This window comes from Lipomyces arxii, assembly GCF_038497795.1.
Source record: "Lipomyces arxii strain Phaff 12-163 unplaced genomic scaffold V1512scaffold_12, whole genome shotgun sequence".
Taxonomy (NCBI): Eukaryota; Fungi; Ascomycota; class Lipomycetes; order Lipomycetales; family Lipomycetaceae; genus Lipomyces; species Lipomyces arxii.
The window spans coordinates 133,938-161,605 of record NW_027117711.1 but is presented as its reverse complement, the minus strand read 5'-3'; the positions used below and the strand labels follow the sequence as shown (position 1 = coordinate 161,605).

Genomic DNA, 27,668 nt, shown 5'->3' with positions numbered 1-27,668 from the left:
ATTCGCTAATTATTCGCTGCAACTTGCCTTGTGCAGTCCGTTACAGTTGCAAACATAACATATATCTACGTATGCATTTTAACCCTATATTTGGTGATCGAATGGCTAGGACGAGAACTTATTTGTATAAATTACATTGAAAATATCTGTAATACGCCGTAAATTTCAAACGCTAAGTGTGTCTCTTAGGCTGCGTACATTTACTTGTCTGGTTAGATTCTTTAATATTTGGCGTGAACACGTGCTCTAGAGCGAGGAAAATAACGACAGTACTAAATTTAATATAGACGTATTAAAAAATGATGCTGTTGATTAATTCCTGCTAACTGCATTTATATTGACTATAAAAAGCTTTCATGGAACAGTTCATGGTTCGCATGGGTTGTTAAAGTTCGGTGCCGTGTTTTTTAGATACTGCGTTAGCGGCCCAGCTTTAATAAGATTTACGAAGCTTTTTGTGCCGACACTGTCAGAGTGACCCCGTTCCCGGGTGTGTAATCATTCTTAATTGTGTAGAGTACTACAAATATGCTACTTTTTCCAAACCGTAACTACAAAAGATACATAAAACAGTATTTTACTGAACTTTACCAGTCAATTACTGATTTCACTGACACTGCAGTCAGCTAACAGGTGCGCTTAAAGAATTCCAACCCACGCGGTGGAGAACTTGCGTACATCATTCTAATTTAAAGTTTCGCAAGAAATTTAGATTGAATTGCGGCGTACACAATTAAATGCACTGCACTGCAGCACACTAATCGTGCTACGCTGCTAGTCCACAGAATAGCTAATTACATTTATCCCAATGATGACCCAGCATGTCTGCTTGCATTTTTTCTCTATTCATCTAAACTAACAGCCGCAAATAAGCAGAGCAAGCGAGCGTCTATGAACATAATCGCAAAAAATATGTAAATATACACATGCAAAACACATGCTCCTCATAAAATTATTAATAACATTATGACATAATAAATGATACTAATCATTATCTCAAATCTCAAATCTCACAACTCCATGATGCCCCATGACTACCGCCGAAACTTTTTAAAAGTTTTATATACAAATAAATACAACTCATTTAAGCCAACAAGACATAGTTGAAACCGGTCAACGGTTCAAAAGTCTGGAACCAGCTGACCTCAGACTCGCCATGAGCAACAAGCTCGAACTGTTGCTTTTCGCCAAATTCGCAAGAAACGGTCGACCCGTTGAAAGCACCCGTCGAAGCATCGAAAGTGCCGATAAACTTGCCACGAGTAGGCTTGTCGGACCACGAGAGAGTAGATTCGTTAATGCCCTCAACAGCGTAAACATCAACCTTCTTGGTGCCGGTAATAACAGATGGGAAGGAAGCTGCAGAAGGAGGAGTCCAGATTAATTCGCAAGTTTTGGCCGAGTCCTTAAGCTCGGGGATATCGAAAGATACGAATGTGGAAACCTCGATATCCTTGGCAGATGTGACCAACCCTGTGTACTGGGCACCGTAGACTTGATCAGGGGTGGCCTCCTTGGCAGGGATCAACAAGTTAGGAGGCAACAAAGAAACAGTAGCGGCTGGAGCAGACGACTTAGTTGAGGTAGCTGCGCTGGTGGTCTTGGTCGTCGATGTTGAAGAAGTAGTGACTGGAGCCGCGGTGGAAGTGATAGCAGCAGAGCTGGAAGCAGACGAAGATGATGACGACGAAACAGCGGTAGCCGAGGCAACAGCAGCAGACGAAGTAGGAGACACATAAGTGTAGTACAAGTCAGCACCAATACCCTCAGTGTGACCAGGGCAAATGTCAAAGTTGGAACCCAAAACCCAGTATGCCTCATAAAGATCGTCGACCTTGCATGCCACAGCAGAAGACAATTGGTTCAACTGAAGACTAGAACCTTGCAAAGACCAAGTCCGCGAAGTAACTCCACTGGTAGGAAGCGAAGCAGCGTACTCGAGCTTGCCATTGGTATTGTTGACATAAACATAGTCATCAGTGCCGTAAATTCTTAAATCTCCATTCCCATCGATGTAGTTGGTGACGTAGTGGGTGACATAGCTGGGAGAACTGAAGTAAAGATTGCCCTTGCCATCACTGGCGAGACCAAGGTACTGAATCTCCGAGCCGGAATGAACAGAAACAACGCTAAAAGGATCTGAAGCAGGTCGAGACACAGCAGCAGAAGTGGTAGTAGCCGGAAGCGAAGTAGAAGTGGCAACGGCAGTAGAAGACTCAACTGCAGCAGACGAAGAAACAGCATTGATAGCCATGGTACCAGCACCAAGGCCCGTAACACCAACACCGCAAATGTTTGCATTCGAACCCTTTGCAGCCCAGTATAGCTTATAACCGCCATCTGAAGGACATGCAATAGCGTTCTCCTCACCATCGAATTCGAGGTATGAGTCGGCAATGTCCCAAGTCTTGGAGAGTGCGCCTTCGGGAAGAGAAGCTCTGTACTTCACTTCATAAGTCTTAGGGTCGATGTAAACAAATGATTCGAGACCAGAGCCAAAAATAGTCTTCAAGACACCGTCCTCGATCTGGAAAGTGGCATCGTCACCACTTCCTCCGACGTATATGGAACCGTCACTGTTCTTGGTAGTAAGAAGCAGGAAATGAATAGGACTCGCAGATCGAAGAGTCATGACGCCAAACTTGGGCGACGTTTCCCGACGATGGAGTGGGAGAGCCGAGACCGAAGCCACGGCCAATGAAAGTAATCCGAATAAAGAAGACGAAAACCGCATGATTGATGTGATTAAATGTAATCGATGGGGAAAAGATCTTTTGAATCAGGAAGGGATGACGGTGCCTTAAATACTTTTCACGATGCTTGACAAGTATCGTTACTAGTCGATATAAATAGCGAATGAGAATCCACGTGGAAAATAAAACAATCCAATTACAAGTCCTAACTAGGACTAGAGATTTATGAGCGTGCGGCACGGCTCAGACATGCGACCGAGCTGAAACATCATGACGTCGTCCGTCGTATGCGATCCAGCTAAGACACGCGCTAAGTGTAAGGTTTCGGCTTAGTTGTCTCCGGACCAATCCGAGCCGGGTTTTGCACTTTAAAGTTTCTAACACTGTTCTGGCTACTGGCGAATACGACTTCAATCATGCTGTTTTTCTACCGGTTAGTGTGTAGTCTCTTGAGTAGTCCAAGGGGCCTGCATTAGCTCTAAAACGAGATGAGTGATATAACTAAAAACAAACAAAACCCGGCAGATCATGTGTTGCGACAAAAGATTTTTCCCAAAGTCTTTTTGTCGCGTTGTTTAAAAACTCACGTCACTTTTAAAAATAGCACAGTCATTTTTTCCCCTGACCGCCTTTGTTTCGTATGTTTAAAAACAATTAAGCTTTTTGCCCCTGAATTTTGCTAGACTGTCTTAACCCAATACTCGGTCTCGTGCTCAATGGGTGATCGTACGCTTCACACTCTTGTTTAGCCGTACCATCGTCCACTTCCAGTGCCTTCAGACACCCCATCGTCCCGACTAGGAATAATCGACTCCTGAATCTCAAACGCGTCAATCAGGTCCCGCCAAGACTGAATATCTAGCTCAAAAATTGCCTGTCTTTGGCCTTTAGCGACTAATTGCCGTTGCGCCGCTACCTCCTGATGAAAACTCGCCGAGTCTGGATCCGGTTGTTTAACGAGACCTTGATTCTTTATTTAGCACTCGGTCTTCTATTCGTCGTCATAATGGTTTCACACTTACTCGCTAGAGGTATTCCCTGGGCGTCTTTGTCGATCGTAACTAATCCTTCTCGGACTAAGAAAGAAACATAAAACAAGTTCTCCACACTTTGCGAAAAACTCTCAGGATTTAGAATCAATTCAAACAGATTAACAGGCTCGCCACAAACTTCCATAATCGCCTTCACCGTCATGACAACCGTCGATGTCCCATTATTAGATTCTGCAATATCGTCTTTCGACAAAACCTCTGGTTCGACCAAATCCGCACGATTTCGGGTCAGTGTATTTCCGGAATTCCGCTGCGTTTGTTGCCGAGGTGCCTTTGGGTCCACTAAATCCATGAACAATTTGTTCATAGTTGGTCGAAGTAGAACGGCACCGGCCAGTCCACCTACCCGTTTCCACGCTTCCAAATCGTCGTCATTCTCATTATCCTCGTCATCAGATTCATTGGTAGTCTCGCCGTTTGGATGTCGCCCTATAGTCAGAAACCGCTTGATTTGCAAAACGTAATCATCTAAATCAAATTGCGGGGCGGCCCCAAGTTTGACATTGCGCGCCTGCTGATATGCAAGTTCACTCGTGATTGTCAACAGCTCTGAATCTAGCACAGCTTCGGCTGCTTGTCGGACCCCTTTATAAAGTTCATTCACCCGGTTGACTGTAATTTGGACACCATCACTGGATGGCTTAAGATACGCAGGTCGTGACTCAATCACAGTTTTCTTTAATTCTCTATAGCCTCGTCGTACTTTTCTTCGCTCGTCAAGACCTTGATTCGGGTCGTAAACACTAGTGTCATCATCTTGTTGTCTGCGTTTCTGTGATCGAGAACTGCCTTGTACCCGTCCATCATCTTCATCCTCGCTTGGAGTCATCGTGGCATCTACTCTAGCTGACCTATTATCAAAGACACTGTCTCTATCTGACGCCGACGACGTCGATGTCGATGGACTAATTGGCTTGACCATTTGTTTGAAAGATATGTCGCGTCTAAATTTCTGCAGACGCGTCAACACATTTTGTGCCAGCAGTGTTTATTTAGTTATGCCATAAATGTCACGTTATTTAAGCACTAAAGTTTGACTTGCACGTTATTAAACGCCAAACAAACGCGCCAAGAGCTTGACCAAGTTGTACGGCCATCGAGAGCACTCGAATGGCAAGGCAAAGCACCAGCGCGTTAAGTCTATCGAAAAGGAGTGAAATTTTGCTTGAAAATAATGAACAAAACCTTGATTTTGTTTCTGTTTTTTATATTTTGTGATGTTGAATTTTTATTCTTGTTGGTTACTACGCCTGTCTTGCTTACAATTCATGTTCATTGCTCAGCATGATGCTTTTAGACCAAATGATGTTTACAAACCATCTATATGCAATATATCGGCATCCATCTTCATATATATGACAGTAATATGTAGACATTCTTCGACAAAACATGTAACTATCCCTAACCCTTGTATATAGTAAGGAGACGCGTCTCTTTGTTCTATACACACATAAATAATCATGCCAGATGAACCTACAAATACTGATCCTTATGGTCCGATTGTGCAATTATATAAGTAAACACGTTTTTTGTAAACTTGACAAAACTGACATCATCCACTGACTGAGATTAAACCTGAACTTGAACTACTATGTGAAAACCACGATGCGATCAGATCTCAGTCAAGTCGAGTAGTCGTTCCTATTGGCGTTCAAATTCGTGAATTCACGACTGAAATTGAGCGAGGATTAAAAGTTGAAGATCAACGAAAAAGCCAGTGATTTACAACGTAAAGCTACAATCAGGGAATGGTACGCCAAGATCTAACATTTTTAACTAGTCTTAACCCTTCGGCATTTCAATCACCAGTCTACGTTCGACCTCAGTTTCCTTGCCGACCTCCTCTTCCCCTTCAAATTTCAATCGACATGTACCGTCACGCTTTGTGCCCATGACTTCGGCCTTGTAGAATGTTGTGGTCTCGGGATACCGAGCCAGCACTTTTGTGCCCGACGGATGTACTGGCAGATCTATACTTGATTCTGGAATCAAAATGATGTCCTTCAAACCAGCTTTATACATTTGACCTGGGTTGTTATTCTCGTCTGGTTCAGGGTCTTGGATCTCAAATCTCAAAAATTAGTCTTGTAATGCTACTACCATTGTAATGACATACCTCATTTTATTCCCTTCGCCAGTGATCTTCGTAATCTCACACTGAATCCATTCAGCTTCGGCTCCCTTTTGCTTTTTCAGCCGGAACGCAACTTGTGCCCCAATTACTGGGCCATCTGATGGCACCGCAGACCCGCTATTCATGTTAGACAGTCACACATCAAAGGTTACAAATAGTTGTACCTGCGCGCCTTCTTGAGCATTTTTGGTGTCTCAAGTACCGCTGGTTCTTCTGTTTTCCGCTTCTTGCGCTTACTGTCTGTGACAGCAGACTCGGTGGCCTGCCTCAACGCTGTTAGGATTGAAAGGTCCTCGTTGGCTTGATCTATAATCCTGCTCTGGTCAACAATGCCCCTTCACGATAAAATTCGACACGTACTTCTTTTCTGTCTGTGCGTACTCAATCTGCTTCTGATATAAATCTTTCAATTGCTCCATCTTTGCCAGCAATGCACGCGGATCTTAATCTTTAGCGCGTGCTAAAATCATGATAAACTTCACAGCCTACCTTCCGCGTCCTCTGTTTTGACAATCTCGCCCTCATCAATAGCCATATCTTCATCGTCGCCTTCCAGCGCCACTCCGCTTCCAATCTTCTCGGTGGCAGCCCGCGCTGCCTCGCCCATGGCCGCAACCTTGGGTAGTTTCCGCAACTCCGTACATATCTTGTTCCACACCTCAACTTCACCGGATGAGTCAACGCCAGACTGGCTCGACATTGCCACAGACGACGGCCGACTCCGGATCCTGCTCGACATTTCCACTGCCTGTAAATTTAGAGTCAAGGTTGTTGAACGTGGGCGAAGCTGTCTCGCTCTGGTATTATTTGCCCTAACCTGAGTACTACGATGTTAAAACATGCTCTCAGACGTGTAAGTACATCATTCAATTTAATTCTCAGCATTGCTGCATATTTTTTGATTTAAACTTGCATATAAAAATGGTGAGAATTGTATCCATGAATTACAATGGGCAATGCTAATATACAGCCTCCAAAATTTATTACTCGGGCCACGATTAAGATTAAAAATGGTAAAAAGACGGTCATGGTGCTCTTACCCGAATCAGCAAAAGTTGAAGAGCTTCGAGTGCAGTTGTTGAAAGCAATAAGCGATACATGGTCAAAGTCAGCAGATGCAGACGGCGATGAGATTGCAATTCCAAAACCATCATTTGCTACTGTTGATACACCTCTTTCACCCCCAGCTTTGGAAGATAAGGATGTCGCGATCGTAAGCGAAGATTTACACATTGCGCTCCCTGTGGATGCACAAGATTTGACGAAAGGATGGAAAGAAATTGATGCTGATGATATAAACTCTACGATTTCATCGCTCGGAATCAGAGATGGATCAACGCTTGCATATGTTGTGAGCGATGAGCAAAAACCATTAGTTTTCAAAGTCGACTTGCCTACTTTTGAGGACGATGACAGACAGTGAATTATTTATGGAACTTTGTATATTCATGTACAATACGGTGTTTTGGGTTGTCTTTTTGTACCATAGTAATTCATTAATTACGTTCATACAATAACGTACCTGCCTCCAAATAGATGATGCGCGCTACTATTATGCCAGACGCTTGACTAAGCTATTGATACTACTGACATTTCCTGCAACGTTCATGCTACTCGTGCTGTGGTGCTTCTATTCTTTTAAGGTTTTTCGTTGAGGTTGAAATGGGACTCCCAAAAGTATAGGGATCGTGTGCTATCAAGCTTTTCTTTTCCAACTTCCTGTTTGTGTCGATATGCCAATGCATACAACGACTCCTCGGTTCTTTAGGACAGTTGCTTGTGACACTTCGGTGACCGGTTTATTCACGCAGCTTCCCTGCTGTGGTCTGACCAGGAAACGAGATGTTCCCCAAACTTTATAGTAATTCGTCCTGCACTTGAATGAACTGTTTAACGGAGTTTCTGTAACCATTACAGTTTACTGTACCAAAAGTACTCATGTCGACTTTGGGCAAGAATTCGAAAAAAGCTAAGACTCCACACAGACTTTTTGCAAAAGTACTCAGTTCAAGCGTTTCATTTTACGTTTTTGTTGATGAGAAGTTTGCTAAACTCTTAGCTGAAGAGAAGTACCTAAGAATGGCAAATTGCAGTTTAAATACAAGGCCCTGGGTGGGTATCTAATACTCTGCTGATTTGTAGTTTGAAATTTGACTTACATACATATGTTAATGATTTGGCGCAGTTACCAGTTTCATGAACGACGGAACTGTTTGGTTTGATTTTAGTACAAACACACCGGTAGTTAATTTACCCTAACCCGCTGCGCTGCAATCCTCAGCTTCTCAAAGGTCTTGTGCCAATTTACTACACCTTTACTTTATATCATGGTCATGTAGCTTGTCAATCTGGTATCAGAAATTATTGACTTTGCTCCTTGAATCTTACAGAAACTACGTGAAGCTATTTATTAACTTTGTCTTTGTCCATACATCCGCTACCACAGAGTTGACCATTTTGACGATTGGCGTCACTACCATAACTATGCTAAAAACGAAATACAGGAGTTGTATTGACTGCTTGTGCAAAACTTTATAGTTCAAATACTTCATACGTACGGTACGCTGGCACCGAAACTTAAAATATTCATACTTTACTAGAAGCGTGCAACTTACGAACTGCGCGTGATTGTGGAGATGAAACACACCATGCGCCAAATCAAGTATATAATTACGTGATAAGGAATCATTTAAGCTAGTGACAGATTATACAAAAACTCTCAACCGATAGAACTTGTCCAGCCGTGTCAATCTTATCGACGTATGAGTCTTAATTTTATCAATTGTCTACGCCCTGCTCTGGCTTATAATCATACAGAAATGGTTTTAGAACTTCGTTACTGGCCACGAATCAGTAAATGCATCATAAATTCTGATGGAACACTGAATTAGAAGTTTCAGCAAACTTTAAGGCAAGCTGGGCACTCGATTCTCTACTAATAACTGGCTTTACAGCTCTGATGCCGGCATATTGCAGTAATTTCAACTAAATACGCCTTCCAGCATCAAATTTGATTTTACAAGTTCTGTGTCTAAATATTCTCTAGCATCTTCAGGCGTGCCGGGCTATGATTTGCACACCAGATTAATTCTGTATTAGTTTGCTACTTAGACAAGCGTGATTTTTTTGATTCTATATAGAAATATAATTAATGTCTGGATATAGAATTCTTAAATTCGACAAAGTTACCTTCTTGTTTTTGGCAAGCTGCATATATAAATCATCACGTGATAATGTGCGGCGTATGTATTTCACGATACTACCCCGGAGATGAGCATACAACATGGTGCTGATAAACTCTTCAGAGTGTTGAATGCCAATGAGTGATTGTTCAAGACAATGATGGAGTCTGGAGATACTATAATAACCGGTTCCGGATCTACTGAATACAGCACCTATTCACCACACAGCCTGAACCAGCAATTGCGACAATTTCAAGCTCCTGCAAAGCCTGACGTCAAGCGACGAGGTAAGGACGACACGAAACCGGTTGCTGCCGGAACTGTCCGAGCATACACTACAAAACAGCAAGAATGGAGGGTAAGTAACGTTATTTGGCGTATAAGTTCGTTTCTAATGCAGCATATGAAGGAGTTCTGCGACGAAATGAAATACGAAGACCGGTATTTGGTGTACGAAAAGAAATTGATGAGTTTTCTACGTAACCGAGTATTGAACCGCAATTTAAAAAGGCAGAAACGAGCGGGAACTGAGGACCTTACCGCAACGTCGAGCGCGATCAATAAATCTACTGAAGATTCAGGAAAGCTGTCAAAAAATACAATTAAGGCTTATGTTAGTGCTCTTGTCAACTTATATGAAGAACAGCGTGAGAACGGTATTAACTTACACCCGCATCCGCGTGGTGACACTCTCAAAATATTAATCAGCTGTCTGCCAGAAACAGAGGATCCAGAACACAGAAGGCGTAAACAGTCTCGTCCTCCGACAGCAATAACACTACAACAGCCCATCAACTTGGATGACAGTATCAGTGCACTTGACCAACACGATGATGACGATGACGACATGATTGACAACAGAGACTACGACATGACCAGAGTGCTCGACACTACACCTAGCGTCAACTCTGAATCGCAAGCCGAGTTACTATCTCGTATAAGTGAAATCCCGGAAGGCAGTGCTGATCCACAGCTTAATGAGCCAACGAAGTCAATGTCAAACGGACGACAATCAAAACGCAAATTCGGATTTGGGTCGACAAAAGATTCTTTGCATGCAATTGCGCCAGAGTTATACGACCAAGTATCTGTTCTTGTTAGGACGGTTCAACACTTGGAGTCGTCTCTTAAAAGCGTCATTCAAGAGCAAGGAGACCAAATCATGCAGCTCAGACAACAGGTAGAATTACTGACAGACTTGCAGCGGAGTAGTAATTTTAGCAGCGGTAACCCCACAATGGTAAATCCCTCCACTAACGCTTCTGATGCAACCAAATTCGGCCAATTGCGCCGTCATGCTTCACATTATGCATCGTCGCCGTCATCTTCGACTTATAGACAGTAAGCAATATCGATGAATTCTATAGTTTTAGGGTCTGTACGAATAGATTTATGACTGACTACTTTTGTTAACCAAATGTACTACAATACACCAAAACCTCTCATAGTTAACCGTCCCCATAAAACTTTTTAAATATTAAATGCAAAAGCAGATTGGTATTGAAAACGGCCGAGTTCTCAAACAACTTGAGAAACTGAACATTATTAAACCTAAACTTGATTAGTATATGCCAGAACAGTGAAAATCATGCACTTACTGTCTATCCAACAACTCATCCAAAGTTAACTCAACACTACCCGCAGGTAAAGTAATTGATCCTTGAGATGCCTCTATGAAAAACGACCCCACGTGGTCAGAAGAAATGGTGAAGTCAATCTTCTCGTATTGCTTGTCCGAGAACCCTTTCAGCTCTGAAAGCACTCCCTTCTCTATCAGTTTCGTTGCCGAGTACTTAAACGAACCAAACTTCGGTACTCGACCGGTTTTTTGTAGCTCTCGCATATGGAAAAACTGCTTTGTAAACGGTAATACTGCTTTCCGTTTCCTACTCCACATTAGCACCCATATAACTAACTCCGATTCATGCATACCCCTTCTTAGCTTGCAATGTTGACATTGCTTGCTCAATGTAGTCGTTATAGTTCTCCAGCTGGGTCTGAAGATATTCCTCCTTCACTGACAGATGATCAAGTGTTTGTTTGACTGTATCGGTTTCTTTCTTCCTCCTCATTCGTCTGTTACGCTTCGTGCGGATATCAGTTGCGATCGAGTTCAACAGTCCTTGAAAGTGATCGTTTCGCGTAATTTTACCAAGCGTCTCAAGCTCAATGACCTTCTCTAAAGTAACAACCTTCAAGTCACGGTAACTCAATCTAAACGTGTTAAAAGCTGACAGACTATAGCTAATAATATATTGCACAACTTACGAACTCAGATCATTGAAAGTGCTGCCATTTGCATATGTCGTTTCAAACTTTGTCGACTTTTCTTCAGCTAGTATGTCTGCGTACTTTTCATCGTCTTCTTCGGTCACAGGTTTAATCAAAATTTCCAATAAGTTGCTACCACTCTGAACTCGAATCACGTACAACAAGCACCTCTTAGCTTCCATCACGAGTGCATTAATCTCAGACTCAGTATCCGCAACTCGGATAAACCCAGGATTCAAATCTAGCTTGACTTCAGTCAATCGAGTGTTATTCAAAATCTCGTTAGAGTTACTCGGTAATGGACCAAGCTCGTTGACTGCGTCTCTCACCGGATCGCCTATTTCGGGTACCATGTAATCAAGATACTTGATGATCATAGAATGCAAAGTGTGGATATCAGAAACCGTGATGAACAAAGTCGGCTTCTGGGGAGAAGTCAAATCATCAAACACTTCCATTTCAAAAAATTCATCTGGATCCGGCACTTGAATAACTATGCTTGTTAGCCATATCACTTGGATAAGCAAAACGTACTTTTCCTGCATATGTCTCTCATTGAACCAATATAGGAAGTCAAATTTGCATTAAGTGGTTGCAAAAACACAAACTCTTCAGTAAACACTTTTCCTGACAATACTTGACCGATGGTGCGAGACAGCTGACTTAAATTCTTTTTCTGTAACTGCGACAGAGGTGATCCGTGAATTCCTACCACATCGGGTGCAATGACTGCAATGCTAAGACATCTAGCATACAGAACTCGAGTCACAATGCTCAGTTGCCGCTCTTCAGTGTCATGTGGATAGTACTTCTGCAACGCTGCAAACAGCTCACGACAGAGATATCGGATTCCATAAGGTATCTCGTCAATATTTTCTTCCAAGACCTTCAAAAAATGCACAACGTATTCTCGGATTCGTTGCAGATTACGGATATAAATTTTGCGGCATTCAGGATCTTTGATTGCAACATTGACAACAACATTCCTGTCTCTATGAGTGCGTTTACCGGTATACACTTCTTCCTGGTTAATTAGTGTGTGATAGATTGTCAACGGATCGCTTTCAAGGTCCATGTCTTCGGCTCTGACAACAGACTCAACTACAGGACCAATGACATCGGTCAGATACTTGCGACCGTTCACTCCTCTATATCACAGTTAGCAACAAACTCAAATCCAAAGCAGTGCGCCAACCTAGTGTACAATGACAGCAATCGAGTCCACATGTAATCAGTTGCAGCAAAAGCATGCCCGGACTCTGCTTGTCGTAGTGACAAAATCATAGAATTGGCAAGCAACTTCAGTAAGAAAAATTCCTCCCGACGCTTTTGAGCATATCCAAATAATGCCATAACAGAATTCTCAATACTCTTCATATCCATCTCAGTTGCTCTACTAACAGTGATGCCTTGGAACAAATGTGATAAATATGCTGACTGTGTTTGCAACACAAAAAATAAGCCTTGATAAAGCTCAAGTCTTCGGCGAGAAGCTTTATTTAAAGATTTGAGGTCAAACGGATCGCTTGCATGTGTGAAATGCTTTGGCATGGCTCCACGCTGATGTTTAATAACTTCGTCCAAAGTGATCTTATTCTTAACCAGTAAAGCAATCTTTGCATCAAGTTGATCAATAAACTGTTCAAGCTGCTCATTCTGATGCACCTCATCAACAACTTGCTTCCGCATCTTATCCAACTCGACTTCTTCTTGGAAGTCAAGATCGCTGTCGGTAAGCAGGTGAATAAATTTTTTGATTGTTGTGAGCGATGGATCAATGCCTTTCGTTATTGCTTCGTATGCTGCAGACTGTTGCTTTGCCCGGATAAGACTTTGTAATTCAACCACTTTACCAACACTTTCTGCTAATTGCTGCTGCAATTCATGAAAGTCTTTTCGGACCATAAAAGCTCTCGATAGAGTTTGCAGATTCAAAGTTGCATCTAGTTCAGCCACGAACTCTTCTGCAAAAGTTTGATAATCCGCGCGTAACATGGCACCTCTGGCGAGCGACTGGAACTCAATGATGTCACATCCATTATCCTGTAATTCTGTAAGAAACATATTGTAGTCATTCCGTACAGCCGTTCCCCTGATCAATGACTGCAACGGAATGAGAATGCCATCTTCAGTTTCATCAACCGATCGCAAATTGTGGTAATATCGATATCTGGCGCTGACTCCACGAACATGACTTTGTAACAAAATAACGTCATCAACGCAATCAAAAAGCCAATCTTGTTGGTCGTTCACACAATTTCTAATAATTGCACCGCGACCCTCGGACTGGAGATTAGTTAGTTCACCAACCGCATTCTGTAGCTGTCTAATTTGACGAGCCAACCCAGTTCTGACAATTAGAGCACGGGCGTGCGATTGCAGTATTAACATATCGTTTTCGGCAGATATTAAGTGTAAAGAATCAGCAGCCATATTTGCTCGAATCATAGAGCCCTTTATTCGGGAGGCAAAGTCATTTAAATGTGTTCGATTTTCATCCCGCTCAACCTCACTCTTTGCAATCATGTATTGCTTGCGACTTAATTTAGCACGAGCGATTGACTGCAGCAGCGTGATGGAGTCTATCGTACTCTGGTGATGCAAAAGCAGCATTAAAGAATCTAAATATCGTCTCACCGAACAGCCACGGAGAAAACTCTGAAGCTGAACTATGTTTGACTCCTGATCCTTGAAAACAAATGCTCTGTTGTCAAATTTATTGTTGAACAAACATTTTCGGATGTGACTTTGCAGCCGTACTACACTCTCTGTCTCATCTTCTAACTGAACTGTTCGGCTCTTGTACAATGACTTAGATTTTGAAGCGCGAGCAAGAGACTGAAATGCAGTCAATGTTTTTTCGTGAGTATACAATTCCTGGACTTGATTGGCCAATCGTTCTTGCAAAATATGCTTACGAGCACATGACTGCATCTAGCACAGTTAGTACGACGACAATCTTATCACTCGCAAGTCCTACCTTGACAGCAAAAGCATGTTGTTCTTGCTGAGACAGTTGCGCACGTGTAGACGTTTTGACATTGTGCGCTCTAATAAGACTCTGCAATTCAGTCACTTCCGGCATCACATCTTCCAACTCTTCTTCGATACCGCGAAGGTAGGAACGAGAAATTGCTCCGCGAATAGTAGCTTGGAAAGCAATAATCTCGTCTTTGAACGCTGTTAATTTTCGGTCAATCCCTAGTTTGTTAACAACAGCGGTCGATATTCTAATAAATAAAACGTACGTTGGCTTTCAGTCTCTACTGGCTTTTTGGCAGCTTTCGGTTCGAATTCAAAGTCATCAAAATTTCTAATAACAGTCTTGAAGTTTGGTAAACTTACACCGGCGGCATCAAGTCCACGCTGAGTATCTCGAATTTCGTCATCTGTGAACTCAAGTTTACCAACGAGATCCCCCATTTGCGGCGCCAGACCGCTGGAGTAAAGCAGAAAACTCAACGCATGTATACAGTAGATAACTTTTGGAATGTTTTTTTTGTCATATAAATCTGTAAACTCAAACCGGAAAAGCTAAATTATTAGAGGCACATTTTGAACCTATGCATATTAACCAACCTCAGGCATGTCGACTTCCTTCAAGAATTTGAAAAAAGTGTGAATGTTGTTTGAGTGAAGCCATTGCAGCTTCGGCGCTCTAAAAATTTTGCGAACCAAGTACGGCGCAAAAACCTTTGCCAACTCAGCAAGAATGACACCGTCACGTAGTGATTCCTCTAATTCAACAACCTCTGGTAACTCTTGCCCAATGCAGGCTTCAATCCATCTAGTCATGTAAGCTAACTGACACTTTAAGGGTGTAATTTTCCAACATACTCTTTAGCCTCTCCAATATGGCAGAGATACTCGTATGCTTGTAATGCTTTCCGCTGCTTGTCCATCCAGTTCCGTGACATACCAACTGCAGCCTCAATATCTCTTGTGCGCTGTAGTCTAATTCGACCTTGTAGCCCTGTATATGATCAGCACGTGTTTATGCAGTACTGCGCAAAAAAAAGCACCTGTCACATCTTCGACATCATCAGTATTTACACCAGGAATCGCCAAGTCATATGTGGTACTTTGAGCTGAATTTCGAGTATTATTTGACTTTAGTGCCGAAAGATTATCTGCGTCTTTTCGTATCCAAGAAAGTTGCTGCTTGGCCGGATTTGCATTAATGTGCGACGACGTGATAGGTTTTAATGGGCCAGACATCTTTGCACCTGGTTGATCCTACCAGTTGCTCCTAAACAAAGCCTGATTTGACAATATTACTGAACGTGTAGAATACCAATCTGTAAAACTGTATAATTAGTCCGTAAATATTACTACGGTTTGTGCGAGCGCCGTTCTGTATAGTCTCTATTTAAAAAAGGGTGCGATGAGCAACGGACCGATTTGAAGTGCCGAAAGCCAGAAAATAAACAAACAATCAGACGCTAGTCCAAATATAGACAGTGGGTCACGGGAATCTCATCGCAGCGTTCTGAAGTACAAAACCCTTGTTTATTAATTTTAGAGCTAGATTGTTAAACTCAAATGCCCCTGATCATCATACACACGCATGTCCGCCAACTTAAAATTGACTGGTGAAGGCATAGCGTAGTCACTAAACATAGGGGCTTTGCTCAGAACCAAAGTAAGGCATTACATCATTCCGATTAGCTTTCGAGATTGCATTCAGTTAATTCATAAGTTGAAATTATAGTACAAAGAAAAGCAACAAAAATACCATACTATGTACATTTAGCGCCAAGGTGCAAAACAAAATACAGCATTTAAAACCAACTAAAGCTGTCTAAACTAAGTTTCTCAAATTTGAAACTAAACACAACTATACATAAAAGTTGCGACTCTATGAGAATTAGAACGAGCGCATACACCTTGTGGCTATGTGGCCGGCGATAATCCCATGGCAGAGCGCAAACCCCGATTCTCTGCTTGAAGTTCATACAATAAACCGTACATCTTTAACACAAAACTATTTGTTTCATCAGCAGGCATGTCGGATGAAGGAGTGCCGGTGGAATTATATTGGAACGCATTTCGGAGCAGTTGCGCTAGAGTCGTCAGCCGTTGCCGCTGGTGCATATATACTTCATGCAGCGTATCATATTTTTGTTGCTCGGATTTGAGCTTTGCTGAGTAAGAAGAGTGTATTTCAATTACAGTCGTCGAATTCTCGGTCTAGACAGCACGAGTTAGCGGACCATTCTTATACCAACAATCTCACAAGAACGTACTGCAAAATGCCGTAAGCCATTCATTATATGTTCCAGTGTGTGATCATATTGCTGAACCAATACGTCGAGATCGTCATTATCTTTCTTAAGAGTTTGAATTTCCTGCATTAAACTTTCTGTCATCGTCTCATTTCGCTCTTTACGCAGGGCAAAAATTTCCTGCCGTAGCCTCTCGTTTTCCTGCTGTAAAGCAGACGTACTTGAAGAAGATAGTGGTGAAATGTTCGTCGCTGGCTACAAGTTAGTATACGCCTAAATCAATCGTCACAAAGACTAACAACTAACAGGCGATTTTGTGACATCAGCTTCATCAGGCTATTTCAGTTATTAACCAGTATCCTAGACAAACTCTTAACTTACAGAAGCATTTTCATTTGTAAGGCTATGCGATGTTGTTATTGATGTGGAGTTGACAATTGAAGTCGACGTATTTGCAACAGACTCTGCTAACCGAAGCAGACGCGCAGTGGCGTCCCGATTAGCAGACAAAGTCATCGAAAGATCATAAATCATTGACCAAAGCACGCTCATATCTGGATCCGCCATATTTGAGTCGAGTTTCGCAATAGAGATCAAGTGAATTGAATTTCAGTGCCTGATAGGGTTTCTTAGAAGATGCTGACACAGTTATGAGGGGTTTGTGTGTCTTGGGATTTCGTTAGTATTGTTCTCTCCACATTACATGAATAATCACGAATTCTGTCATTTCAACAATGTTTACTTCACTATTTTTTCAACTGTTAAATTTTTCTATTATTCTGCTATTTTTGTAAAAAAAAAATTGTTACTTCTTACGTTTCAGAAGGCGTACAAAAAAGGTGAAGTCATACTCCAATGTGGTTTTTAGATCTCACCGGGGGCTTAGTATTGTTCTGCAAGACCATGTTCTATAATGACAACCCATGCAAAGCCGCAAACTTCGATTCAAATTGTTGACTCCTGATCCAAATTTTCTTTTCTATATCCTGTTTCTGTTCTCGCATACTTAATACCCTCCTGTTTCCTTCTCTTGTAAATCACTAGTTATACCTTCATAACACCATACAACAATGGATAACTCCACTGGCAGTTATCCCGAAGTTTACAACGGAATCGATGTGAAAACAATAGATGCATGGGTTCAGGAAACTATGGATACCTGCGTCGTGTTTGGTGTTCATATTGGTTCAGCTGCCATGGTTGCTATTCTTCTTGCGCTCTTAACAAAGCCAAACAAACGGAAGACTCCAGTTTTCATTTTGAACGAATTCTGTCTGTTTTTGATTTGTGTAAGAGCTGGTCTTTATATTGATTACTCTGTTGGTCCTTTCAACTCATTCGCCGCGATATTCTACAATGACTATAGTCAGATTCCCTTTCAAGCATATGTACGCTCAGCGGTTACTTCGGTTTTGCAGCTTTTTATCACTCTCGGTGTTGAGCTCTCACTTCTGGTTCAAGTGCGTATAGTGTTTGACACACACCGTCGTATGCAGCGAATTGTAACCATCGTCGGTTCAGTTTTTGTATTTATTGTCATGGCATTCTGGACAAACGCAGTTGTACAGAATGTCGTTGCCACGTTCCAGGATGTTGAATTTGCTTTGATGAGCTGGTCATGGACTGCAGCACGTGCACTTTACGTGGCTTCGATCTCTCTTTTCTCGTTTGTGTTTTGCTACAAGCTCTATCTTGCTATTCGCCAACGACGTGTTCTTGGCCTTACTGAGTTCGGCCCTCTTCAGGTCATAGCAATCATGACTCTGCAGACAATGATCATTCCTGCAATTCTCACAATTATTCAAATCGCTGCCGATTTTGGTCCAGTAATGGTTGCCCTTCCGTCACTTTTGGTTGTCCTTTCGCTGCCACTGTCAGCGCTTTGGGCGTCAGCAACTAACGACGCTATTGCTGCGTCTCGTCGCTCCGGAGCTTCAAATCAGAACAGTGACAGCAACGCGTCTAACAGTTCAGGATACTCTAGTAACTACCGGTTTAAGAGCGTCACCGAGACAATGACTTCTGATAGTTCTAATCATGACTTGGAAAAGCAGGACGATGTGTTTTACAATGGGCCTCCGGTAACAATTTCTCGCACCGTCATTACGGAACAGGCAAGATAATAGCTTGAATAGAAATGTTAGGGAGTCTAATATGGGCGAAATATACGATTTGGTTCTTAGTAGGAAATATGCAATAATGTACAATTGGGAATTAGTAATACTTTACATCGTTCAAATTGTAAAAGTTTTAATCTCGCGAATGCTTACGTTCACGAGAATGCCTTTCCCCATCTTCAAGATCATGCTCGTGCTCCTTCGTGCGCGCCAGTTGCTTTTCAAAAGCCAGTAGCCGATTAGCGTCATCGAGTGCCTCATACTCTGGAAAATTTTGAATGCGCGGTTTGATATCGTCCCACGTAGATGTGACATTTATCGGTGGTTCTAAATGACGTATAACCGATCTAAGCGCGTCTACTTTTCGCCGCAGTCTTCTCTCTTCCTGGTGCCTATCTTCGTCTAATTTTCTTAGTGTCCGTGCGTGTTGCTGTTTTTGACTGTTAGTATTGTTGCCATCTTCACCTTTGAAACAAAATACGTACCCGCTCAAAAGTCCACTTATAAACGTCCTCACCAATCTCACTGACCCGAGGATCACCAGACAAAGCAGCCTCAAACTGCTCATAGGTAGTTTTATGAGTAAACTTAAACTTACGCTCTTCCAGTAAGTCAAGCAAAATATCTCGCTGGATCCTTAAAGCTTTGTTCAACCGCTCGACAACATCCCAAAACAGTTCTAATGGCGAAGATCCAGGCTGCCCTACTATATCTGTAAAACGACTGTCATCCTTGAACAGTGGGTAAACTTTAGTCCACGTCGAGTCCGCTGTGATTTTGCCGTTTTCAACTAGTTCATCAAGTAGGCTAATAAATTGCTCTCGATTTTTGCGTTCAGTCCATCGTGCAGCTCGTTTTACATCCCTTCGCTCTTTGAAAAAACTATCTTCAACCTCCTTCATACAATCTTCGAAAATAGTCAAAATATCAAGCATATTCAATGTCTTTACAACTGCCGAATGTGATTTCAAAAACTCGTTATGCTTCATACGCTCTTTGACATCGTACCATTTACTGAAAACATCAATAGAGCCCTCAGTTTCACTTTCAAAATACTCCTTCATCACAGCCAAACTCTCCTGTCGTAATTTGGCTTGCTGCTCATCCTCTGCCTTCTTCAACTCAGCAATGTATCCTCTAAATACAGATTCTGCATCATCTTCGAAATTGAGGTATGCAGGTGATTCTTGTACGAGCGGTTTTATTGACCTCCATCGGGAAAATGATTTGATTTGGCTCTGGCTCTGCAATACTTTCAGAAACTCGTTCTTCCGCTTCTCGTAAGTCTCCTTTGCTGTCTCAAGAGTCTCTTGTTTCGTTCGTTCAACGAGTTCGTCAAAAGTAGCCTTCCGCGATATAGCATCATTTAGCAAACTCCAGTTCTCATCTGTAATAGCTTCTTTTAATACTTTCTCCCACGTCCAGGTATGATCTACCCCATGTGACCTCAGCATTTTGACGAATCCTTCTGTAGCATCATCCCAACCATTTTGAAAAAGTTTTTCTTCTTTTTTCCGCGCCAACTCGGCTTCTTCCTCTGCCGCTTTTGCTTTTGCTTCTGCTGCAGCTGATTCTACTGCCTCAGCCTCGTCTATTGCAGCTTTATACGCATCTGGCATATCCCACACACTATCGCCAGTTGTACTGTTATTCCAATATTTTCTACCATCCGGAGTTTCGAATTCTTTCCATGGAATTTTCGATAGCGCTGCCTACTTCGTTCAATAAGTAATCATTTAAAATTTGATCTCAACGAACCTCCAATGGACTCATCAATTCTTCTGGTTTTGTCCACCGAGACTCTTTCGTCTGAGTATTATAAAAGTAAACTCTTCCTTCAGCAGTCTTGAACTCTTGCCATACTTGTGACGACATTTTGGTGTGTTTTCTGTGCTAACTGTGCGATTTCAATTTCGTAGTTCGTCCACAAAAATATCACCAGGTCACGTGATAATTTGATTGCACAGTAGCATCGTCGACAGCCTTCCAGACGTGTTCCAGTTCCAAATCACTCGTGAAGCATCGCTCGAAGTACATAATGGCAGGATCGACTACAGATAAGGCAGATAAGGCAGATACCAAACAAGTAGCACCATCAACAGAAGAAAAGGAGGAGACGAAGATTGTTACTTTGGAAGAGGATGATGAATTTGAGGACTTCCCAGTTGAAGGTAAGCATTCGGACAGGTTGACGATGTACAATATGCCTGACCGCGTAGACTGGCCAGATGCCGAAGCAGAGATTGCTATTCCTGGTGGCAAAGAACAGTTATGGGAAGAGAACTGGGATGATGATGATGCTGACGATGATTTCTCTCACCAACTACGGTATGATCTATTCTGATTGGTGCCACCTTTCTACGTGCTAACAATAACTTAAGAGAAGAACTACGAAAAGCAAGCGTGAGCAAGTAGAACTGAAGTAAAGAATAATGCTGTTTAATGGCTATTGGATGCTTGAAAGAAGTGTATATATGGAATTCATTTCATGCGTATTAATTGAATGTATTAATTGAATGTCACTATTGTTAATTCCCATATATAACGCTTGGAATCAATTAGCTCTTGTATTACTTATTATTGTAGAAGCAACAGGGATTCTGTAATGTAATAAGCACACGCATTTGACTACATGCTATCGAATACAAGGGTTTAGTGTTAAAGTTGAGAGGGTAAAGAAAATTGAAAACAGTCATATCAATATCTCCAGTATACGAAAACCCACGACGATTTATATTCAATTAACAACTAAAAGACTGCGATTTACAGAATAACGCAGAATTATCACATTATTTAATATGAAGCTCACAGCAGATCTCATCAATAGTGCACCGTCATATATCAATCCTCTTAAAGATAGAGAACTGGCATTACGAGGTTTGTTTGACGGATTGAATTGGTCTTCAAGTACATTAGAATACTAACAACTATTTAAATAGGCCATAAAATTCCAATGATTGAGAACTTGGGTGTCACAAGAGTAAGACCCAGGCGTTTGCTTAGAATAACTCACTAACATTTCAGGATCTTAACGATGCTATTGACTTGACAGACAACGACATTACACATCTCACAAATATACCTCGATTGCCTCGATTAAAACGACTGTTTATTGCTCGGAATAGGCTTACTCACGTCGCGCCTACAATATCAAATTCAATTCCAAACTTGACTACGCTTGTTCTCACATCGAACTCGATATCGAATTTATCTGATTTGGAAGGATTAAAAGATTTAAAACAGTTGACATATCTTACACTACTTAATAACCCCGTGACACGTCTAGAGGTATGTTCATTGTATGCTCGCAAGGTATTGTACCTAACTGTATCAGTATTATCGACCTTGGGTGATCTGGAGAATTCCAAGCGTGCGAATACTTGATTTTGAAAGAGTAAAACAGGTTGAGCGAGAGGAAGCTGCAAAGTTATTCGGCACACCAAGTGATCCTACTCCACTCGCCACAAAAGTTCGTGTACCTGTTCTGAGCTGGTTCGTCAAAAATGCTTATATATATCTAGTTATCGACATCAGTCGCCAAAGCACGAACGTTTGAAGTAGAAGCCACGAATGGAAAAGAGAATGGCCGCGCAAAGCTGACGGCAATGGAGCGTGAAAAGATTGTTGAGCAGCTAAGGAGTGCAAAGACGCTGGCTGAAATTGAACGGTTAGAACAGGTCTTGCGCAGCCTTGAACGCGCGTGACCGTTACACACCAGTCTTGTACCATAATTTACGTGTATTTTAGATCTTACAGGTGCACTAGGACTTGCAAAAAAGTTTTTTCCAGACCTATCTGGTGATAAAAATACATGAGCATTGTGACACTTTGACACTTTGACACTTTCCGTCTTTACGACGCTAAAAGAAACACAAAATTGAATCGCAATGTCTTAATTACAGCAAAGTGACGCCAAGAAAACCCAAAATAACTAGCAACATGTTGCTGGAGGTGCTTGACATCATAGCACCAGAAGTAGATGTCGAAACAGTGGTGCTGGTAGTGCTTGGATCGTTGCTGGTGCTAATGGCTGGTGTCGATGTTGAAGTTGACGTAGGAGTTGCTGTGCTAGAAGAAGTGGCAGGCGAAGATGTCACGGAAGTGTAGTAGTACGTCTGATTGGAAACATCATTGATACTCTACACACGTTAGCTGAATTTGATCACTAAACAAGTGATGAACCCACCTTGTCGGTAATTTCGTTTCCGTTCGCATCGGTAATACTGAAGTTAGTTGCCATATCACTCAATGGGATCCAACGTCCAAGATTATTGTTTCCGCTTCCATTCTCCAGAAGGTCCTGGGCCGGACAAGGTGGAAGAGACAAAGATGAGTCAAATGACGAATCTAAGGTTTTGATCGCGTCAGCGTTACAATGAGGCGGCTCAACCGAGTCAATTGTTGCATCGGAAGAAATTTCAGTGTAAGTGATGTTGGCATACGCGTTCTGAAGGTTGACGAATTCTGCGCTCAAGGTGACCGATCCATCGCTGTCAATGGTGACAAGACCATAGTTATTTGCTTCTTCTGAATATTCGTAAATCAAACCACCGTCAAACACATACATCATCTGCGGAGTATACACGCCGCCATTTATTTCGGTAAATGTACGTGGTCTTATTACATTGCATCCAAATTCAGAAAAGATCAATGGAATAGACGAGTTGGCAAACGTAGAAATCAAAGAGCTGTATCCACTTGTCTGGAAGTTATCGCGACCGGAACACCAAGAGTAAGAATTCAATCCGTAAAAGTCAGATCGCGACATTTGTACATCTTCATCGCTGTTAGTGCACTGCAAGTACTCCCAGCCGGCGACCCGCAAAGCAGAGTCATCAGCAGCGCTATATCCAACAGGGATAGTACGGTTACTGTGACGCGCAATGTAGTTTTTCATGTCACGTTGCACAGCTCGCATATAAGGAGGAGCAACACCAGCTGAGGTCGCGTCATTGATAACTTCGTTGCCGGCAAAAAACCCAAGCACGTTAGGGTATCCAATAAACGCGTCCAAAATAGCAAAAACGCGACCAATATATCCCCGGTTGTACGAGTCTTGTGGTTGATAGCGGTTAATTGATTCACCACTAAGAGGACTGTTAACATCGAGAATGACGTAAATTCCAACAGCGTTAAGAATAGACATGCAGGCATCGTGATTGAGCCAAGGACCTATATTGTTAGAGAATACCAACCCAACTGTAACCCATGCTACATACTAACTGTGTAAATCTAAACAATGTCAGTACAAATTTAACACAAGCAAAACGAGAAACTTACTCGAATAGTGTTTACCCCTAAACTTTGCAACAAAAACGCGTCACGAAGACAGACATCAGCATCGCTAAGCACGTCGGAACTAGCGGAATCGGAATAAATTGCAGGACCACCGGGCTGATAGTCCACGCCAACAATAATAAATGGGTCTCCATTCATGTCAACAAACTTGTTGTTCTTTATGGCGATTGGAGCAAGAGCTGCCGCCAGTGACACAAAAGCGACCAAGGCTGTAATAAACTTAGATATTGAAACTACCATTTTGGTGACAATTATAAAAGACAAATTGTGCTAAAAGTGTAATGAACGTGGAGGCAGCGGTCAAACTTCAAACAGTGCAAATTCTGACTATTGACGCGTAACGTTCCTCGGGACAGACGACCTTGAACAGGCGCAGATCCGTTGTTGCGGATTAGGGTTTCAGCCCACTATCCCAAAATAGAAATATTTCAGGACAAGATGACAATTACTAAATTAGGATATGTTTATTCGATATATACAATAAATCTCATCATCCAGCTCATTTTTCAACCCGCCATTTGCTAATGTCTAATGTCTGCAAATACATGATCTTCTTGCGAATGAATCCAAAAAATAGCAGTGCTCCAACACTCACACAGATCATATTTGTAACGTAGTATCCGTCTACTTTCATATCACACATCCCTCCTAGCGTCGTACACTGTTGCTTGTCTACCTGTTTGGCACACGAAAACGGAATGAAAGTGTTGATTTGGTCCTCGGTAGCCTTAGAAGCGTCCATTTCGCAGGTGGCCTTGGTGAAATAGTCGACCGCAAACAAAACGAGCACACGAGGCCATTGGCCTCCAAGATTGGCGACTGTATTGAGCGTCTAAATAGAATGTTAATACTAAACCAAATAGCAATGCAATATTTCTTACCGTCATGTATGTGCCACCAATTGTTGGATCTGCAATCTGTGCGTGGAACGCGTTAATTGAAACGAACTGCACGGTGCTCATAAATGAGCCCAGCACATGCACCAGAATGACTAGAAGCAAGTAAAAAGACCCGGCCCCGTTTCTTGGGAAGCATACGACGAGAAGCTGAGCCAGTAACGCGCAGCCAAGTCGACCAACAAAAGCAAAGAGCCACGGTCGAAGTGGGCGCTTTCCAACCGACCATTTAGCCGCGTAGTAACCAAAAACAATCTCAAAAGGAAAATCAATGAGCACTGTCAACGCCAAATCTTCCTTAGACAAACCCTTTTCAATTAACTTCAAGTTTGTCACCGCGTCGTTAGCCTGAAAACCGAACTTTGCTAAAACATGAATGAACATAAAAAGTTGAATATTTGGCAATTTGACAATTTTCCACATTGACGTGTAAACACCTGTGAGACCGCCTTTGCCATCCTTCGGATCTTTAGTTTTTTCCTCCGTTTTTCCAACAAGAAGCGCAAGAGTCATAAACAAATACGCCCATCCCCAAAATCTAAGATACGTGCTCATCGACAGCAAACCAGTATCTAAAGGCACAGATCGGAAATACTTGTTTGCAAACTCAGGTGAATTCAGCGCTAAAAACACAGTAAAACTTAAAAAGTATCCCGAGTTAAGACCAATAGTTTGTGCAGTAGAGGCGTACGACAGATTTGGCTGTGACATCAGTGTAAGAGCCCAACCGTCAACTGCTACATCTTGCGTCGCACAGAGAAAAACAAGTGTAAAAAACACAAGTGTTATAAATCCTAAAGATTTCTCGGCCTATAAAACCCATTAGAAACATTTTTTATGCAGGCAGCACTTACATCTTCCATTAACTTTTCAACATGAGAACCTAACCACAGAAGCATAAACGAACTGACAGTCTGAATTGGAACAATCCAACTTTTCCTCCGGCCTACTCTTCGAGAATAGATAGCATCCACTATAGGACTCCATAATAACTTCATACTGTAAGGATACGAGGCCAGCGAGAAAAGACCGACCTGGCCATAACTCAATTTACTCTTGAGCAAAAACGGAACTGAACCCATAGCAAGACCTACAGGAACTCCTTGAAGTAAATAAAGAACACAAAGCAATGCAAAATTTCGAAAGTCCGCTGGAGGGAGCTTCCATAACGATGTTGCAGGCTCTTCCTTGAACCGTTTTCCATTGGAACTGATTGGACTGTTGTTGCCGCTAGCAGACTTATCATCTTCATCATACGGTAGTCTCGCACTACCTGGTCGATGCCGTGGTGGAACTGACACGTGGTGCTGTCCATCAAAGTTTGATGCGCCCAGATCTTCTAACTCATGTTCATCCTCTTCATACAAATAGCTGCTTCCACGAGCCATGCCACCACCCTCTGATCTTGTAAACGGTTGACGAGAACGAGCTGTAGATAACTCGTTTGTATCGTCAACAGTAGCGTTCATTTGATAGAGACCACGCCTAGAGAGCAAAGTAATAGCCTGTGTAAGGGACCTAGATTGATCGCTCTAACTTAAAGAGAGCAGTGCCTGCAAATACAATCTTCACTTATGGAAACTAAACAAATATTCCAATTATGATTAAATAAACTGTTCTTGAACACGTAATAAACTATGCTAGTGTAGATCTGATTGTAGAGAAAAACGGATCTAAAAAATTGAAACGCGTCGTGTTTGGATTACTACTCTCGACACTTGTTCTTTTACATTCGTATCGAGACCCGAATACGAGTATAAGCGCAAGTATTGTTTAGCTTTAAAGCTTTAAAGCTATAATGCTGTTCGTTGAACACTCCTTTTTTCCTTACCCTTAACAATGTCCTTTTGCCGTTTCTTACAAAATGGAACTCGACCTAATCTATATGCAGTATTGGTATCAATATTGACGAACTACAAGAAATGGGGCTTTGTAGAAAGGACTTAAGTTGGTAATTTTGCTGTATAGGGAAGCGCAGTTATTTGCAACGCTACTCTTTATGAGCAAATGTAACCATGTCCCTATACGCCTGTATTTTACTTTCTAAATTTAATTGTGCTGCGTTTGTATAATCGTCTTTGAAGTTGCTTCTGCGTTGCTTAATTGTCATATTTACTTTCTGTTCTATGAAAGACCCAAAAGCTGTAATGCAATTTCTAGTCCTGACCTTGCTTCTGCTGATAGTACTATTGTTGAAAGTATAAAAAACACCGACTCGACTGGTCGATCTGCATACCTGTGTCCGAAGTATTTGCATATTTACCTTTAATACATTAAACTGGTTCAAAGTCAGTTTTTTGATGCTGCATACTAATGTAGCTGCTTTTTGATGAGCCTGTCTTCCTTAATGTGACTGCGCAAAGGTGGGAACTCGTTAAGAGCGCTGTGCATTTAAGTACAAAAGCATAAGGTCTTGCTAAGTATTCATGCCATCCGCGAAGGGACTATGACTGCCGACTACGGGCCGGTCTTGGCCAGGTCCAATTGGTCATTATTAGATGTTTGCGAGAGCTTTGACTGTTGTGTTCGACGATGGTGTATTTGTGGCACACTTACGTGCCGTCCATCGAAATACGAAACACCAATGTTCCGGTAACTTGCTTCCAAATTGTTGGCGTGTACTTACTTGCTATTGGGGGCATTACATTTGCGTTTAGTTTTTAGGAATGTGAAATAACAATGCCGATACAAGCACTTTCATCTTTTAGCTCATTAGCAATGACGGTATATTCTGATAAGTTTTTGTGACTATTCCACTATTGGACTCAAACCTTGTCTGCCATATAAATCTGTTTTTGTG

The 27,668-nt window shown here is 42.0% G+C and overlaps 12 protein-coding genes across 12 annotated transcripts; 4 read left to right on the top strand and 8 right to left on the bottom strand.

Annotated features, from left to right (window-relative positions):
• Positions 1-776: 776 nt before the first annotated feature.
• Positions 777-2,957, bottom strand: V1512DRAFT_37119 (ubiquitin 3 binding protein But2 C-terminal domain-containing protein). Its single transcript, XM_066918357.1, has one exon. It carries the CDS (start codon positions 2,732-2,734, stop codon positions 1,085-1,087), a length of 1,650 nt encoding a protein of 549 aa, XP_066770616.1. The 5' UTR covers positions 2,735-2,957; the 3' UTR covers positions 777-1,084.
• Positions 2,958-3,438: 481 nt separating this feature from the next.
• Positions 3,439-4,574, bottom strand: V1512DRAFT_271832 (Nse4 C-terminal-domain-containing protein; the record flags this gene model as incomplete). Its single annotated transcript, XM_066917661.1, has 2 exons — positions 3,439-3,656; positions 3,716-4,574. 2 exons carry the CDS (start codon positions 4,572-4,574, stop codon positions 3,439-3,441), a joined length of 1,077 nt encoding a protein of 358 aa, XP_066770615.1.
• Positions 4,575-5,491: 917 nt separating this feature from the next.
• On the bottom strand, positions 5,492-6,716 carry V1512DRAFT_264959 (SGF29 tudor-like domain-containing protein). The gene is made up of 5 exons (XM_066916798.1): positions 6,369-6,716; positions 6,240-6,321; positions 6,044-6,193; positions 5,862-5,996; positions 5,492-5,816 (listed from the first exon to the last, which is right to left on the bottom strand). Exons 1-5 carry the CDS (start codon positions 6,616-6,618, stop codon positions 5,528-5,530), a joined length of 906 nt encoding a protein of 301 aa, XP_066770614.1. The 5' UTR covers positions 6,619-6,716; the 3' UTR covers positions 5,492-5,527.
• Positions 6,717-9,077: 2,361 nt separating this feature from the next.
• V1512DRAFT_264955 (uncharacterized protein) lies at positions 9,078-10,508 on the top strand. Its single transcript, XM_066916797.1, has 2 exons — positions 9,078-9,419; positions 9,471-10,508. The coding sequence occupies exons 1-2, from the start codon at positions 9,219-9,221 to the stop codon at positions 10,404-10,406; spliced, it is 1,137 nt and encodes a 378-aa protein (XP_066770613.1). The 5' UTR covers positions 9,078-9,218; the 3' UTR covers positions 10,407-10,508.
• V1512DRAFT_240786 (uncharacterized protein) lies at positions 10,435-15,741 on the bottom strand. Its single transcript, XM_066914238.1, has 11 exons — positions 15,355-15,741; positions 15,170-15,305; positions 14,912-15,119; positions 14,581-14,866; positions 14,313-14,533; positions 12,528-14,266; positions 11,867-12,480; positions 11,330-11,825; positions 10,994-11,275; positions 10,660-10,947; positions 10,435-10,612 (listed from the first exon to the last, which is right to left on the bottom strand). The coding sequence occupies exons 1-11, from the start codon at positions 15,548-15,550 to the stop codon at positions 10,510-10,512; spliced, it is 4,569 nt and encodes a 1,522-aa protein (XP_066770612.1). The 5' UTR covers positions 15,551-15,741; the 3' UTR covers positions 10,435-10,509.
• A 277-nt stretch (positions 15,742-16,018) lies between these two features.
• On the bottom strand, positions 16,019-17,155 carry V1512DRAFT_264951 (uncharacterized protein). The gene is made up of 4 exons (XM_066916796.1): positions 16,939-17,155; positions 16,857-16,893; positions 16,579-16,808; positions 16,019-16,522 (listed from the first exon to the last, which is right to left on the bottom strand). The coding sequence occupies exons 1-4, from the start codon at positions 17,122-17,124 to the stop codon at positions 16,226-16,228; spliced, it is 750 nt and encodes a 249-aa protein (XP_066770611.1). The 5' UTR covers positions 17,125-17,155; the 3' UTR covers positions 16,019-16,225.
• Positions 17,156-17,274: 119 nt separating this feature from the next.
• Positions 17,275-18,796, top strand: V1512DRAFT_264948 (fungal pheromone mating factor STE2 GPCR-domain-containing protein). The gene has a single exon (XM_066916795.1). It carries the CDS (start codon positions 17,628-17,630, stop codon positions 18,678-18,680), a length of 1,053 nt encoding a protein of 350 aa, XP_066770610.1. The 5' UTR covers positions 17,275-17,627; the 3' UTR covers positions 18,681-18,796.
• On the bottom strand, positions 18,734-20,765 carry V1512DRAFT_276998 (uncharacterized protein). Its single transcript, XM_066917891.1, has 3 exons — positions 20,433-20,765; positions 19,160-20,386; positions 18,734-19,104 (listed from the first exon to the last, which is right to left on the bottom strand). Exons 1-3 carry the CDS (start codon positions 20,547-20,549, stop codon positions 18,808-18,810), a joined length of 1,641 nt encoding a protein of 546 aa, XP_066770609.1. The 5' UTR covers positions 20,550-20,765; the 3' UTR covers positions 18,734-18,807.
• On the top strand, positions 20,656-21,251 carry V1512DRAFT_264946 (DSS1/SEM1 family-domain-containing protein). The gene is made up of 3 exons (XM_066916794.1): positions 20,656-20,845; positions 20,894-21,002; positions 21,056-21,251. Exons 1-3 carry the CDS (start codon positions 20,713-20,715, stop codon positions 21,087-21,089), a joined length of 276 nt encoding a protein of 91 aa, XP_066770608.1. The 5' UTR covers positions 20,656-20,712; the 3' UTR covers positions 21,090-21,251.
• A 114-nt stretch (positions 21,252-21,365) lies between these two features.
• Positions 21,366-22,598, top strand: V1512DRAFT_240775 (leucine-rich repeat-domain-containing protein). The gene is made up of 5 exons (XM_066914237.1): positions 21,366-21,551; positions 21,614-21,654; positions 21,699-21,962; positions 22,009-22,143; positions 22,196-22,598. The coding sequence occupies exons 1-5, from the start codon at positions 21,473-21,475 to the stop codon at positions 22,376-22,378; spliced, it is 702 nt and encodes a 233-aa protein (XP_066770607.1). The 5' UTR covers positions 21,366-21,472; the 3' UTR covers positions 22,379-22,598.
• V1512DRAFT_227380 (Glucanosyltransferase-domain-containing protein) lies at positions 22,443-24,296 on the bottom strand. Its single transcript, XM_066913873.1, has 4 exons — positions 23,955-24,296; positions 23,894-23,906; positions 22,861-23,846; positions 22,443-22,813 (listed from the first exon to the last, which is right to left on the bottom strand). The coding sequence occupies exons 1-4, from the start codon at positions 24,210-24,212 to the stop codon at positions 22,571-22,573; spliced, it is 1,500 nt and encodes a 499-aa protein (XP_066770606.1). The 5' UTR covers positions 24,213-24,296; the 3' UTR covers positions 22,443-22,570.
• Positions 24,297-24,421: 125 nt separating this feature from the next.
• V1512DRAFT_264939 (acetyl-coenzyme A transporter 1-domain-containing protein) lies at positions 24,422-26,629 on the bottom strand. Its single transcript, XM_066916793.1, has 3 exons — positions 25,723-26,629; positions 24,854-25,678; positions 24,422-24,804 (listed from the first exon to the last, which is right to left on the bottom strand). Exons 1-3 carry the CDS (start codon positions 26,335-26,337, stop codon positions 24,472-24,474), a joined length of 1,773 nt encoding a protein of 590 aa, XP_066770605.1. The 5' UTR covers positions 26,338-26,629; the 3' UTR covers positions 24,422-24,471.
• Positions 26,630-27,668: the final 1,039 nt, after the last annotated feature.

Excerpts from the sequence above, each read along its gene's own strand:
- V1512DRAFT_37119 (XM_066918357.1), bottom strand. The coding sequence starts at position 2,734 with ATGCGGTTTTCGTCTTCTTTATTCGGATTACTTTCATTGGCCGTGGCT.
- V1512DRAFT_264959 (XM_066916798.1), bottom strand. The coding sequence starts at position 6,618 with ATGTCGAGCAGGATCCGGAGTCGGCCGTCGTCTGTGGCAATGTCGAGC. Across the intron at positions 6,322-6,368 it reads CAAAACAGAGGACGCGGAAG|ATCCGCGTGCATTGCTGGCA; the intron begins GTAGGCTGTGAA and ends CTAAAGATTAAG. Across the intron at positions 5,997-6,043 it reads ATGCTCAAGAAGGCGCGCAG|CGGGTCTGCGGTGCCATCAG; the intron begins GTACAACTATTT and ends TAACATGAATAG.
- V1512DRAFT_264955 (XM_066916797.1), top strand. The coding sequence starts at position 9,219 with ATGATGGAGTCTGGAGATACTATAATAACCGGTTCCGGATCTACTGAA. Across the intron at positions 9,420-9,470 it reads CAAAACAGCAAGAATGGAGG|GAGTTCTGCGACGAAATGAA; the intron begins GTAAGTAACGTT and ends CAGCATATGAAG.
- V1512DRAFT_240786 (XM_066914238.1), bottom strand. The coding sequence starts at position 15,550 with ATGTCTGGCCCATTAAAACCTATCACGTCGTCGCACATTAATGCAAAT. Across the intron at positions 14,267-14,312 it reads AACATGCTTTTGCTGTCAAG|ATGCAGTCATGTGCTCGTAA; the intron begins GTAGGACTTGCG and ends TAACTGTGCTAG. Across the intron at positions 12,481-12,527 it reads TTGCTGTCATTGTACACTAG|AGGAGTGAACGGTCGCAAGT; the intron begins GTTGGCGCACTG and ends ACTGTGATATAG.
- V1512DRAFT_264951 (XM_066916796.1), bottom strand. The coding sequence starts at position 17,124 with ATGGCGGATCCAGATATGAGCGTGCTTTGGTCAATGATTTATGATCTT. Across the intron at positions 16,809-16,856 it reads CACAAAATCGCCTGTTAGTT|CGACGAACATTTCACCACTA; the intron begins GTTAGTCTTTGT and ends ACTTGTAGCCAG. Across the intron at positions 16,523-16,578 it reads ATGGCTTACGGCATTTTGCA|ACCGAGAATTCGACGACTGT; the intron begins GTACGTTCTTGT and ends CGTGCTGTCTAG.
- V1512DRAFT_264948 (XM_066916795.1), top strand. The coding sequence starts at position 17,628 with ATGGATAACTCCACTGGCAGTTATCCCGAAGTTTACAACGGAATCGAT.
- V1512DRAFT_276998 (XM_066917891.1), bottom strand. The coding sequence starts at position 20,549 with ATGTCGTCACAAGTATGGCAAGAGTTCAAGACTGCTGAAGGAAGAGTT. Across the intron at positions 20,387-20,432 it reads AATTGATGAGTCCATTGGAG|GCAGCGCTATCGAAAATTCC; the intron begins GTTCGTTGAGAT and ends TGAACGAAGTAG. Across the intron at positions 19,105-19,159 it reads ATAAGTGGACTTTTGAGCGG|CAACACGCACGGACACTAAG; the intron begins GTACGTATTTTG and ends AGTCAAAAACAG.
- V1512DRAFT_264946 (XM_066916794.1), top strand. The coding sequence starts at position 20,713 with ATGGCAGGATCGACTACAGATAAGGCAGATAAGGCAGATACCAAACAA. Across the intron at positions 20,846-20,893 it reads TGAGGACTTCCCAGTTGAAG|ACTGGCCAGATGCCGAAGCA; the intron begins GTAAGCATTCGG and ends CTGACCGCGTAG. Across the intron at positions 21,003-21,055 it reads GATTTCTCTCACCAACTACG|AGAAGAACTACGAAAAGCAA; the intron begins GTATGATCTATT and ends CAATAACTTAAG.
- V1512DRAFT_240775 (XM_066914237.1), top strand. The coding sequence starts at position 21,473 with ATGAAGCTCACAGCAGATCTCATCAATAGTGCACCGTCATATATCAAT. Across the intron at positions 21,655-21,698 it reads AGAACTTGGGTGTCACAAGA|GATCTTAACGATGCTATTGA; the intron begins GTAAGACCCAGG and ends CTAACATTTCAG. Across the intron at positions 21,963-22,008 it reads ACCCCGTGACACGTCTAGAG|TATTATCGACCTTGGGTGAT; the intron begins GTATGTTCATTG and ends TAACTGTATCAG.
- V1512DRAFT_227380 (XM_066913873.1), bottom strand. The coding sequence starts at position 24,212 with ATGGTAGTTTCAATATCTAAGTTTATTACAGCCTTGGTCGCTTTTGTG. Across the intron at positions 22,814-22,860 it reads GAAACGAAATTACCGACAAG|AGTATCAATGATGTTTCCAA; the intron begins GTGGGTTCATCA and ends TAACGTGTGTAG.
- V1512DRAFT_264939 (XM_066916793.1), bottom strand. The coding sequence starts at position 26,337 with ATGAACGCTACTGTTGACGATACAAACGAGTTATCTACAGCTCGTTCT. Across the intron at positions 25,679-25,722 it reads TTGAAAAGTTAATGGAAGAT|GCCGAGAAATCTTTAGGATT; the intron begins GTAAGTGCTGCC and ends TGGGTTTTATAG. Across the intron at positions 24,805-24,853 it reads TTGGTGGCACATACATGACG|ACGCTCAATACAGTCGCCAA; the intron begins GTAAGAAATATT and ends CATTCTATTTAG.